The following is a 13,681-nucleotide window of genomic DNA, read 5'->3' as shown; positions in this document are numbered from 1 at the left end:
TGGAAGGTTATTCACTGCAGCACTGCTTTTCATAGCTAAAGACTAGAAATAACCCACATGTCCATTATAGATGAGTGCTTAAATAATGAATACCGTTCAACTGTTAAAATGAACTCAAGAGATCTAAAAGGAAGGATTTTCAAAATATAAGTGAAAAAAGCAAGGTGCAAAACAGTATGCTGTTTGTTTCACAGGGGTTGGATAGAAAGAGAGGGAGTGAGAAGGGAGAGAGGAGAGTGATCACCTACAGGGAAGGAATGAGGGAGCATGGGGGCAGTGACTTACTTTTCCACTACACACCCTTCTGTACTGTTCTCATTTTTGCCATGTTCATGTAATCCTAACCAAATTATTTACTTATTTATGTATCAAACCACAAGCTCTGGGACTTCCCTGGTGGCGCAGTGGTTAAGAATCCACCTGCCAATGCTGGGGACACGGGTTCGAGACCTGGTCCGGGAAGATCCTACATGCTGTGGAGCAACTAAGCCCGTGCACCACAACTATTGAGCCTGTGCTCTAGAGCCCGTGAGCCACAACTACTGAGCCCACGTGCCACAACTACTGAAGCCCACACACCTAGAGCCTGTGCTCTGCAACAAGAGAAGCCACCACAATGAGAAGCCCACGCACTGCAATGAAGAGTAGCCCCCGCTTGCTGCAACTAGAAAAAGCCTGCGCACAGCAAGGAAGACCCAATGCAGCCAAAACTAAATTAATTAATTAATTAATTTAAAAAAAAACAAAGAAAACCACAAGCTCTAAAATTCAGTCCTGGATTCCTATCTGGATCTACTACTTAACTGCACTATAAATTTGGAAAAGTTGAATCTCTGTTTTCTCATTTGTAGCCACCTACAAATGAGTTACATAGCATTTGCCTGATACAAAGTAGGAGTTCAGTCAAGATAAGCTATTTTATTCTTATTAAAGTCTTTTCCTCAAAGAGGAAGGCCTCTCAAAAAGAAGTGTGATACATAGCAGAACTTACTCCACCAGGACTCTTATCTCCCCAACCAGCAACGGGCATAATACAAAGAACCATAACCAACTGAACACCCTGACACATGCAACATATTTAGCTTCCCACTTCACTGTGTCCATCCACAGGATCTTTATACAGAGTATAAGCACAAAGATTTGACTAATAAAACAAAGTAAACACTTAACCATCATATAATTCAGGATTCACTTAGGGACCTTAAGTATAAAGAAAGAAATGTCAGTATTTCTCCCATAAGTAGAAAGTATCAACTTGGGATTACCTTAAAGTCCTACTTTTTTCTTATAAAATTAATATCTTTTCCAATTTCCTAAATTCTTATTTGCTGTTCCATCACAACAGCTCAAGGTAGAATATTCTAAAGTACAACAAGGATATAACGTTTTCTGTATACTATATAGAACAAAGCTATGTACCAATCACTAAAGTATTACTTAATATTATATCATAATAAAGTGTTACAACTATCTCACCCTGACAATGTTACAGTAATAGAGATTTTAAAAAATAAAAACTTAAGATTTGAAATGTGAACCTATGTTTTCACTGGTTGAGGCAAAAATCAGTTCCCGCTGTCGTGGAGGACCACCTGGATGGTCTAAGGTCCCAGCCTTGACTAGGAGGAGTGGGCCACCCCTGGGAACCTTACCTGAGGCCGCCTCAAGAATTCCTGGAAGCACTACTAAGTAACCTGTCAGAGGAAATGATAGCTTTCAGACTATAAGGTTGTTTGAATACAGTGAAAGAAGAAACAAAATAATTCAGTATGAGATTTTCTTTAGAGGAATGAAGGCAGTTTAACACAAAGCTATCAATGATCAATGACATGATCCAAATGAACTAGGTGACAGAACAAAGAACATATTAAATCAGAGTCCTGGGTTGCGAAAGCAATAGGAGCACATAAAAAAAAACAAACCTCCCAAACTGAAAAACATACCAGAAATCCACAGATACAAGTTTCCTGGAGGTCATCAACCTCAACAGTCCTTAGGGGTCTATGATACCCTTGAAATCACATGCCAAATGTACGGGAATTGTATGTATGTGGTCATGTCTCTTGTTCACAGGTTTCATCTTAAAGGTGTCTAAAGGTGTCCACGATCTTTAAAAGCAAGGATTTCACTGTTAAGTCAAAACAGCTTCCTGAAACATTACTACTGTACCATAAATAGAACATTAAATTAGCACTACATTAAATACATTTAAAATAGCACTACACTCACTTCAGACAACAGCCCAGCAAGGTACAACAGCATTCCAACTAAGAATGTAACAGAAAAGTTTACTATTCTGCTCAGAACAGCAGAGTCAGAACTTACATGCTTTAACACTTAGCCTGCTGAACCGTATCTGTTCCTTAGTTATCAGCTGCTATGTTTTAAGTTTATATGCTAAATTGACTTAGTATATGGTTAGTCACTATTATCCAAAGTAACGAAGGGTATTATCCAAAGTTCTAAATTACTAGTTGGTTTAAATATTCTCTGCCCTGAACAGTTTACCAATAAGAAATCATTTTAATGGCACCACCGACAGGGAACAGAGCATGGAGAATCTAGATAAGAATTTCCAGGGGAAACAAATCATATGAATGCTTATCTGAGAAAGTGAAGAGCACACTTATGTTAATTTTAATTCTGCTCTCCTAGATCTTATCTGTCCATATCTCTGGTTTACTCTTTGGAAGAGTGAACAGAGTAAGAAAACAAAACAATCAGACAGGGTGTCCGAACCGCAGGAGCCTGCAAGAGCTGTGATAATTCTCCAACTGGGAACACGGAATTCTTGTGGATACGAATGATCTGGGAGAAGCCAAAAAGGGCTATTGGAGATTCTGGTTAAAATCAAAAAACTGAACAAGAGGCAAGCTAGAAAGAGTAGGGGACAACGTAGCTATCTGGATTTCCATGATTATAGGTATCGGTAACCTACAGAACCCGTCAAAGGCAAAACAGTATTATTTCTAGTTCTATATTCTTCACTGGAGAATCATTCCCCCAGCTGCTTTTCCTTAAAGCAGTGGTTCTTACCTTCTGAGGAATCACAGAGCTCCACTTAAGAATCTGACCAAAGTTGGACTTCCCTGGTGGTGCAGTGGTTAAGAATCCGCCTGCCAATGCAGGGGACAGGGGTTCGAGCCCTGGTCCAGGAAGATCCCACATGCTGCGGAGCAACTTAAGCCTGTGCGCCCCAACTACTGAACCTGCACTCTAGAGCCTGCAAGCCACAACTACTAAGCCAGCATGCCACAACTACTGAAGCCCACGTACCTAGAGCCCGTGCTCTGCATCAAGAGAAGCCACTGCAATGAGAAGCCCACGCACCGCAATGAAGAGTAGCCCCCATTTGCCACAACTAGAGAAAGCCCGTGTGCAGCAATGAAGACCCAATGCAGCCAAAAATAAATAAATAAAATAAATTTTTAAAAAAAGAATCTGACCAAAGCTATGGAATCCCCCAGAAACTACATCCCGCAGGGCATTCACACAAGTTAGCACAGTTTCAGGGGACTTGAAAATCCCTTTCCAGTCTGATCCATGGATCCCAGACGCTGTTTCAAAGGCCTCCAGTCCCAAAATGACCCGACCTATTATAACACATTCTACTCTCTCCTTACCATCAAAAATGTAAATGATTCTCTCAGTACCATTAATCTCAAGTAGATCATAAGAAGAAAGCAACATAGGCTGTCATGCTGGTCAAGCAGGACAGTGCTGCAGTGAGAATCACAAGGACGGGATTTAGGCCCCCGCTGTATCACTAATGGATATGGTAACCTTACAGAAGTCACAACCTCGTGCTGGATGGTGTCTCCTCAGCTGTGTGAGGGGTTGGAATAAACCAAGGTGCTCACATCTTACAGAGGGAGCAGTACTCTTGTTTAGAGAATACTAACTGAGCATCTAACACACTGCAGGCCTACAGGCAGATGGTGGGGAAACAAAGGAAAATGAGGCAGCCCTCAAGGAGCCAGACAGACAAGTAGACAGTTATAAAGCAATGTGACTGGACTTCCCTGATGGTGCAGTGGTTAAGAATCTGCCTGCCAATGCAAGGAACATGGTTTGAGCCCTGGTCCGGGAAGATCCCACATGCCACGGAGCAACTAAGCCCGCCCGCCACAGCTACTGAAGCCCGTGCCTAAAGACTGTGCTCCGCAACAAGAGAAGCCACCACAATGAGAAGCCCACGCACCTCAAAAAAGAGTAGCCCCCGCTCGCCACAACTAGAGAAAGCCCACACGCAGCAACGAAGACCCAACGTAGTCAAAAATAAACAAATAAATTTATTAAAAAAATAAAAATAAAACAATGTGACTCATACTCTAATAAAAGAATATTGAGGATTCAGGAATCAGAGAAGGAGCATATAACTAAAGTCTAGTCTTGGAGACACTTCCCAGAAAATAAGGTAGGCACAGAGTGTGTCCAACATGTGCAAAGACTCCAAGGTGTGAGAAAGCAGATGATTCTCAAGGAAATTCAAGGAGTTTAATATGGCAAGCACTGAGAACTTAAATTAAAGGCTGGAAGGAGAACATGCAACAGACACTGCAAGGGAAGTGTTTTACAATAAGATAGCTTTGATTTATCCTCCACACTGGCTGCTCACTGTAAGTACTAGAAGAATAGAGTTCATTTGATATTTAACTTCTAAAAATTAGTTGAATCACAAATGGTAAAAACTGCTCTTACTCTGAAAATATTTGAACTACGAATTTCTAATAAAGAAAAATGACCAGTCAGTTAAGAGTTCCACGAAGTCTGACTAATCAACCAAATTCCTTCTGAGCTACCACTTACTAAAAACATTATTTCATGACTTAGCTTTTGCCATCTCCCTACAGTTTTACTCTCTTCCCCGAAAGGCTCACAGTACTCCATTCCTTTCCTCTGCCCTTCTAATGCCCCAGCCTGATTCAGACAGCAATCATCAGTGACAAAGGAAAAGCAAAAAGCAATCATGAACATTTCTCAAAAAGCCAGAATTAACCTCAGACTACATTAATGTTATTAGTCTGTCGCTCAGACAAATTAGACTTTTCCAGCAATCTCACTTCTGCCAACCATGCCCGTTCAAGGCAAGTCTTCTGCCGTGTGCTCCTGATCCCGTCAGCTCCTGCTTCCTGAGGTTTCTGGCTCCAATAATCTTCCCTTCTCTTTCTTCAACCTCCAATCTCTTTAGGCTTCCCCCCTCCCCAATTATGTGAACACATCAAGTCACCCATCTGTGGTAGGAAGTCATGTTCAGCAAACACATATCAAGTGCCCACTAGGTGCCTGAATGTGCACAAGGCATTGGCACAGCCTGCAGGAAGGCTAATGAGGCCAAGAAAAGATAAACTAAGAGTCAGCTCCAACCCAGTCATTCATTCCCAGAAACCTCCCATTTCAAAAGTTATGTCATAAAAGCAACTGTTCAAAGGGGGTAAAAAGAGTAAGGGGCCAGGGCTTCCCTGTTGGCACAGTGGTTAAAAATTTGCCTGCCGATGCAAGGGACAGGGGTTTGAGCCCTGGCCCAAGAAGATCCCACATGCCACGGAGCAACTAAGCCCATGTGCCACAACTGCTGAGCCTGAGCTCTAGAGCCCGCGAGCCACAACTACTGAGCCCGTGTGCCACAACTACTGAAGCCCACGTGCCTAGAGCACGTGCTCCGCAACAAGAGACGCCACGACAATGAGAAGCCTGCGCACCGCAACAAAGAGTAGCCCCCGCTCACCGCAACTAGAGAAAGCCCGCGCACAGCAACAAAGACCCAATGCAGCCAAAAATAAAAACAAATAAATAAGAAAATTTTTTTAAAAAGGGTAAGGAGCCAGAGTATCAGTCTCAAAATAATACATTCACTTTTCCTACAAGACTGAATAATAAGGTATACAGCAAAAGTCCTCACACCACTAAGCAAGTCTAGCTCTTAGTTATATTTAGCTTTTTTGCTCAGGAGCAAATCCTTTCTTTTCCTAGTCAAATTAGTATCGCCAAAAAAAGCATAACTCTTCTCAAACGTTATCATCAATATACCCACTGCTGTGATCTACAAAGAAGAAAGCCCACTGTAACACTTTTTCCTACTCAAACGATAGTGGTTTGCGTAACAGAAACTGTGGTCCCAAAGTCCTGTGCTGCTGTATCACATCCAATGCCCTGCCTTGAAAGGGGAGGCCATGGGACATTATGGGTACGTACCAGGGGATCCCACCCTGCAAGGGAGGGCCGGGAAGCTCCACCCACCGCCTCACCCTGAGGAAGTGAGACTCCAGGTAGTTAAGCAAAGGGGGAAAGAAAAAGGGAAAGAAAAGTTGTGCTCAGGCAAAGAGAACTAAATCTACAAAGGCCTTAAGGGAAGGACAGACAGCACATTTCAAGGAGCAGAAGAACCCAATGACAAAGAGGGAAGAAAGTCATATGGGGAGGCAGGACCTGTGGTCTTGTGAGCCGTGGCAGGAGTTTGAAGTCTACATGGTGAGCAATGGGAAACCACTGAAGGTTTAAAGTAGGGAAGTCACATACTCATGCTTCATTTCAGCCACCATTCCCCGCTCCATCCCACATCTGACTTCCGTATTCCACTCAATTTGCTCTTTTCAAGGAATCTGTTGATCTTCTAGCGATTAATTTAACGGGCACTTTCGGTTTTGCCCTTGTTGGTGCCCCTGCAGCACGTGCCTGCTGAGCATCAGCTCCCTCCACACCCACCACCAATTTTCCCCCCACTTCTATGGCTATTCCTCTCTAGCCTTTCTTTTTGCAAGCTCCTTTTTCTCTACCTATGCCCTTAAACATTGTTATCTGTCAAGATTCTGTCCTTGGCTTTCAGCATTTCCAAACCCTCTCTGTTTTCCCTAAGTGATCTCACCTGCATCTGGGACCTCAAATACCATCTGCATGCTCATGATGTCCAAAATCATTTACAGCTCAGACCTCTCCTGAACTCCAAATTTATATATTAAACTATTCCCATTTCGATGTCTTACAGGAAGCAAATTGAACAGTTTCAAAACCAAACAAATCTATCCCCTTAGCATTTCAAGTCTGCATCTCCCCTTCATTCTTCCTGCCACTGCCTGAGTTCAAGAGCTCAACATCTCTCCTCAGGTTGACTCCCAAAGACCCCCTTCCCTGTACCAGCTGCCCACAGTTAGCCACACCCAACCCACAGCTAGAATGGTCTTGCTAAAAAGTAAAGAGAATATGATTATGGTACTTCCAAGCATCAAATTCCACAGTGGGTCCTATCAACTAGCTCACAGTCCTCAGACTGATCTACAAGGGCCAACGGGCTCCGTCTTACTGTCTGGCCTTGTCCCCCTGGCACCTCAACGTCACACCGCACTCTGCAACAGGCTCAGCCGTTGGCAGTTCTCTTGGCCTTCTATGCTTTGTGTCTCTGCACACATTTCTTCCTCCTCTGAACACTAATTCTCTCCCTCCCTCATTCTCCTCCCCTGGCCGACTTGTCCTTCAAGACTCAGGCAAGGCCCTACCTCCTCCAGGAAGCTGCGCCAGGACTCCCAGATGCATCCTGTGGGGGATGCACAGCACCCTGTGCTTAACACGAGCTTCTGCAGTTCTTACTCTCATGTTTTCATCTGCTTCCCTAGTTACCACTCCCCACTCGGCTGGATCCTGGAGAGCAGGGACTCCGTCTAACATTGGCACATGATAAGGTGTTACAAGTGATTAAATGAAAATATGGAATTGTGATGAGGCCTTCAAGAGACCAAGTCCCAGAAGGTGAGCGCCTCAGGAGCAGGAACCTGGTCAGTGGCTCTCTGCTGAATCCCCAAGGCTCAGGGCAGGGTGCACAGCGCAATCTGTACAATGGCTGAGTGGATGTTTAGAGTCAAAGGAAAACACTCAGAGTCAAAACTCTTTCTGGACTTGCTTTCCATTTTTTCCTGGTTTGTGACCAACTTTAACAAAACACCAGTGCGTATTGCATGATTTGTACTGACCAAACAAATGCTCTTGTTCTTCCACTAGGAAAAAGAAAAATAATAAGAGCTTTGACCAACCCACTAAAGGATTCCTAGGCAGAAGCCCATGGAAGGATTTCCTGAACTCTATGAAACTGAATGCAATTTTCAGTGGATATAAATGCATTTTTCTGGTGAGATGGATTACACTTTTCACTGAATATTCATTGATATTAATGATAACAAAAGAAGTCAAACTGCTTAATCAAAATGTCAAGCTGAATTAAGCTGTAGCATGCACCGTCTCGTCTCAAACCTGTATTTTGATAAACCACTCACAACCTGGGGACAGCAGGCTCTCCTAAAACAAATGTAACTGGAGAAGACACAGCTGGCAGGCTCTCATATAGAGCTTCCTACGAGAATTTGCATTTAAAACTTTCTATAATTGGTTAAGTCCTTACCAGCATTCTCTGAAGTTAGTACCCTATTCTAACACACTCTGACCCACGTGAATCAGGGTATTTATTACACGTCCTGCTAATGTGCTCAAGAAGAAAACGTTACATTACGAACATAATGACAAGAGGAACTGTCATCTAATTAAACGGGAAGGGGAAAAGCCCGGGAACATCTAGATTTACAGGAAAGCCCTTTTTTTGTCGTTTTACTGTACACAGAGCGACCTGAACAGCGGGAGCAGCATTTAGCTCACAACCACTTACTGCAATCCTGGAAATAACATGCAATAATTAGCAGTAGGAAGCAGACAACTAGGTCACTTTAAAAGAGATAAAATGAAGTTCTGCTCGATCGAAAGGCTCCGTGGTTGACCCAGGAGACCGTCCCAGGGCGCGTCTCCACGAGGCGACCAGAAATCACGCCGGGCGCCCGCGTTCGGGGAGCTGCCTCACGACGCCCGGGGACCCGAGCCCCTCAGGCCGGGCCCCGGGGCGCGGACGACCCCTCGACGCCTACCCTGACTCACCGAGCTCCTTCCAGAGAGTTATGAGGGGGCGACGGCGGGCCGGGGACGCTCGGGCCGCCGCTGTCCGGCCGCACCACCACGGCTCGGCGACCCACCCCAGCCCCCCGACGCCCCGATCCCCTGACGCCATGACCCCCTGGCCGCCCCCTGTACCGTTGCGTCCACGCCCACGCCCGCCCCCCGGCACCGCCCCCCCGGAGCCCACTGCGCCTGCGCGCATGCGGCCGCCCCAACCCCGAGCGCCCGAGCGCCGAGGCCCGGGCGGCGCACGCGCGCCCTGAGGTGGCCCGCGCGCCACCACTTCCGCCCCAGCGGGAGGCGGCGGAGGCGGCGAGTGCCGGTGAGCGCCGGCGTCCGCAAGCCAGGTCCTCGGAGGGGTCGGCGGCGGCTGCGCGAGCCCGCCACTCACCAGGTACAGCTGCTGCCAGCGATTCTGAGCGTCCAACTCATCAAACTCCCGCTCGATAGCGGCCGACATGGCGGCGGCCGCGAGCTGGCGCGAGGGAGCCTGCGCCGGCGGAGAGGCTCGGGCCCCGCACGATCCGGGCAGCGCGCAGCCGCTGCCGCGCATGCGTGCTCCACGCCCGCCACGCCCCCACGCCGCCCTGGCCCCAGGGAAAGTACCTGGTTCATGACGTCAGCGCGCCGGCTGCGCCGCGCGGGGCGGGGCGGCGGGGGAGGCGTGGTCCAGGCGGTGCCCAGGTGGAGGGGGCGGGGCTTGGCGGCGCCAGAGGCAGGGCTCCGGGGAGAGCAGCCGGTTGAGTTCCTTGAGGTTTGATTTTTATTTTGAACGTCCTCTAGGTCAGTTTAGCGGCCTGTGCCCCACTTTCTCCTCTCGGAAAATGTAAACCAGGACTGATGCCCGCTCCTGGGCGCCCACGGGTTTTGTGCCAAATAGACCGCTGCAGCAAAAGGAGAAGCAACTTCTCCTGGAGGTTGGAGACTACAGCTTGTTAAGTAAATGTTACACAACTTAAAAGTTAGTGTTACCTGTAAAAAGAGCAAATCGTCTGTTACCAAACAAACGTGCTGATTATGGAAATCATCTCGCTTCACACAGGGAAACTCATGTGCTTAGGACACCTTATCATCTTCAGTAAGAAATGTGAAGGGTTAGAAAAACGGTAGTGTGCTGTCCAACACTGAAATTTAAATTTTAATTAAAATTAAATGAAATGACAAAGATTCTCTCCTTGACCAAACTCTACTCAGGATCCTCTGAGCTCTTTTTCAGCTAGGTCTCAACTTTTGGGCTGCCCTGTTTCTCTCTGCATTGTCGAATTTTAGCAAGAATCCTGGTAAGTCAGTTAGCCAGAATCCCCCATTCTCAGTATCTGGTTACTCTTAATTTTTTTTTTCTTTTTTCTTTTTTTTGGCCACACCTCACGGCATGCAGAACTTCCCTGGACCAGGAATCGAACTTGCACCCCCTGCAGTGGAAGCACGGAGTCTTAACCCCTGGACCACCAGGGAAGTCCCTGCTCACTTGATATTTAATCAGGTTCCGCATCTTCTGCCGTCCCCCGGGGTGACATCTGATATCCGTGGCCTGCCTTCAGCTAGAATCCTGTTAGGCTTACCCAGAACCCCCCTGTGCTTCCTCTGTTAAAAACAAGACTACAGGCCCAAAATGAAGTCGCTTGGGAAGCCCCGTGTCACCAAACCTAAACTTGATGGTAGTTTCAGCTCTCCCAGAAATGGACTTTAAAGGAGTAAATCAAGAATCACTATCACCACTGGTTAGGTGATCTGCCTGATAGACCCCTGCCCTCGACCCTGCAGTAACCAGTTCACTTCTCTGCCTGGGATAACTCCCTTGTTCCAACTCCCTACTGCCTGTAAGTCTTCCGTTTTGTGTAGCTTCTTGGAGCTCCTGTCCATCTGCCCAATACATGAATCGTTTAATAAAGCCAATAAGATCTTTAAATTTCACTCAGTTGAATTTCGTTTTTTAACACCTCTTAGTAATTTTCCATCCATTGACCACCCCCCTTTCCCCCAGCTTGGCTATAAATTCCCACTTCCCATTCTGAATTTAGAGTTGAGCCCAATCTCTCCCCCACTACAAGACCCATTGCCATCGTCCCTATACCTGTCACAGTAGTCGCCCCACACACACCTTGAATAAAGTCTTCCTTACCTCATCATCTACAAGTGTCAAGAATAATTTTTTTCTTTAACAGAAATTGAGACTTCAGTTCCTCAGTTGAATTAGCCACATTTCAAATGCTCAATAGCCACATGAGCTAGTGGCTAAAGTATTGCAGAGCATACAAATCATCGAAGTTCTGTGGAACAGAGCTACATGAGAGGTTTAAAATACTTGGGGCAAAAGAGTGTCCTTACACACATAAAATAATGAAAACACTGATCAGAAAAAAACAGTAAGCTTTGGGAGCAAGAAGAAACTGTAATAAAGAAAATTAAGCAGCCAATCAGCCTTTCTACTTACAGAGTGTAACTGAGGAATATATAAGGTCTCCCTCCAGAAGTGCCCCACAATCTAATTGTCCTGGTTTCTGAAGTTCTGTCCTTGAAACTGATTATTTAGATTAAAGGCATGGTATCTCCTGGGATACCACATGATTCTTAGCATCAATCACCTCATCAAATCTTGGTCTCAAAGCAACAGTTCTTGTCACCAGATGCACACCATCCTTCAGGAACTCACTTGTCAACCCCCAGTTGGGGGAGCAGCGCTGGCTCTCTAACGGTTTGTCCTAGTTTGCTGCGAGCAGCTAGGATTCTAAGGCAGTGCTTCTCACCCCAGCAGCATCTGCATTGACTGCGAGCCATGAAATGAACAGAGATGAACTACATTCCCCACGTGGCACCGTCTACCTCATTCCATGGGGGAGACAGGTTGCCCTGGACCCTCCAGTCTCCCGAGAGAGGCTCAGCATGGCCTCCAGCGGTTGGTGCTCCTGATGGTATCTTTCAGTTGTGAGACACATGGGAGGGGCAGAGAGCAGAGGAGGAAATGAACGGAGAGAGAAGCACGGTGGTGGGAGAATTACTGTTTAGGAGACAATTAGGAGGTATTTTTATGACCACAGGAAATTTGAGAAGAAGGAGCAATGTCTGCAAAGGATTTCTGGGGATGTTTCTGGGGTATATCCTGTGAAAACTCCTGGAACAAGACTTGAAGAAAACTGATAAGAAAGATCTAAATTATTCTTCAAAGCTTGTGTAGTTGGATTTTTGTTTCTTTTGCATGAAATTTCATGCAGACAGGTGTCCAGGAGCCTGGCTTGTATAGTCAAGTGGCATGAGGGTCCACAGACGTTAAATAATGTTGAAGCAATCTAGTAAAGCTTCTCAAACTCAACTTATTCAAATCTGGATTCAAGACCTTATTGTTGAGACCTGCTTCTTCTTCTGCATTCTCTCTCCCATCACCCATTTACCCAAGCCACAAACCTGGACGATATCCTCACCGTCTCCCCATCCTTTCTCTTCTGTGTCTAACAGGTCACTTGGTTCTGTTGATTCTTCCTTCTAAGGACTCTCTCTCTCTCTGCTCCACTCTGTCCCCCCTGCTGCTCCCTTAGTTGAGGTTTCGTCATCTTCCTGCCTTGTCTCCTGTCCCATCTAATTGTACGATGTTCCATTTGGGAATCCCAAGTCCAGCATAGTGCCTGGAATACAGTAGATGAAAAACAAATGTGACTGAATGGATCTCTGTTGGACATTTAGATTGTTTCCAATTTTCCTGCCATATAAAAATGCTGCAATATCCTTTTTGGATATAACTCCTCCCTCCTTTTTAAGGATTATTTCCTTTGGATAAATACCCAGAAGTGGAATTATTGGGCAAAAAGGTATCACTGTTATCTCCATTTAGATTTTCCCAGAAGCAAGCCCTGAGAAGGAGATTTGAGTGCAAGTATGTTAGGTGATGCCAGGAAACCCTGGTGAAAGAGTGTGGAAGGGAGGCAGGGACAGGAAGGAAGGAAGCCGTAAAGGGTTTGTTAACAACCCGCTACCGCTGTAGGCAACTGGACCTGGTTCCCCTGGAGAGCTCCAAGAGGAAGTCCAGAACTACTGCTGAGCTATCCAAACCGAAGGGCAAGGAAGCTGGGGTGTTACCACCAACTCCCCACTTGTCATGGTTTGAAGAAAGCTTCTAGAGGCTCTTGGTGCTCTGGCACTCCAGCTTGCCCTGGTGTAAGCTGAGCGTGTTCCTGCTGTGGATGCATGTCTACTTCTCCCCCTGATTCACATGTTGAAATGGAGGTGGGACCTTTGGGAGGCAATTTCGTCACAACGGTGGAGCCTCATTAAAAGAAACCTCAGCAAGTTCTGTTGCTCCTTTACTGCCGCACAGGGGGCAACGGCGAGAAGACAAAAAACAGCCATCTATGAGCCAGGAAGCTGGCTCTCATCAGACACTACATCTGCTGGCATTTGATCTTGGACTTCCCAGAAGTCTTGGACTTCTCCAGAACTGTGAGAAATAAATGCTTGAGCCAGCACGTCTATGGGATTTTGATTATAGCAGCCCAAATGGACAGTTCCCATGGCCAGAACATCTTTAAGCAGAAAATAGCCTCTAAGAGTACAGGTGGCTGTTGAGGGGATATGGGCAGGGCACTTAGAGAATCTACTAAAGATATTTTTGTAGCTTTTGAAATGCAGTACTAAATTGCTTTATGAAGGAAGAAAACCAATGTATACTACAGGTAGACATCTAAAACTATATGAGTTTACCCACATCCCTAGTAACATTAGCAATTATCATTATTCTTAAGAAACTTAACATATTTGA

At 45.9% G+C, this 13,681-nt stretch overlaps 1 protein-coding gene across 4 annotated transcripts in view; it reads right to left on the bottom strand.

Moving 5' to 3' along the window:
- The window catches only part of PTPN2 (protein tyrosine phosphatase non-receptor type 2), a 75,657-nt gene extending 66,170 nt beyond the window's left edge, over positions 1–9,487 (bottom strand). For all 4 annotated transcript variants that reach the window (XM_068562950.1, XM_068562951.1, XM_068562952.1 and 1 more), the window contains exon 1: positions 9,323–9,487. In XM_068562950.1, the coding sequence (XP_068419051.1) occupies positions 9,323–9,484 (162 nt within the window). In that variant the 5' untranslated portion in view covers positions 9,485–9,487. The remainder of the gene's footprint in view (positions 1–9,322) is intronic.
- Between the last annotated feature and the right edge of the window lie 4,194 nt (positions 9,488–13,681).

This window comes from Eschrichtius robustus, chromosome 14 (assembly GCF_028021215.1).
Source record: "Eschrichtius robustus isolate mEscRob2 chromosome 14, mEscRob2.pri, whole genome shotgun sequence".
In the NCBI taxonomy this organism is placed as follows: Eukaryota; Metazoa; Chordata; class Mammalia; order Artiodactyla; family Eschrichtiidae; genus Eschrichtius; species Eschrichtius robustus.
This window is presented reverse-complemented; position numbering and strand designations above follow the sequence as displayed.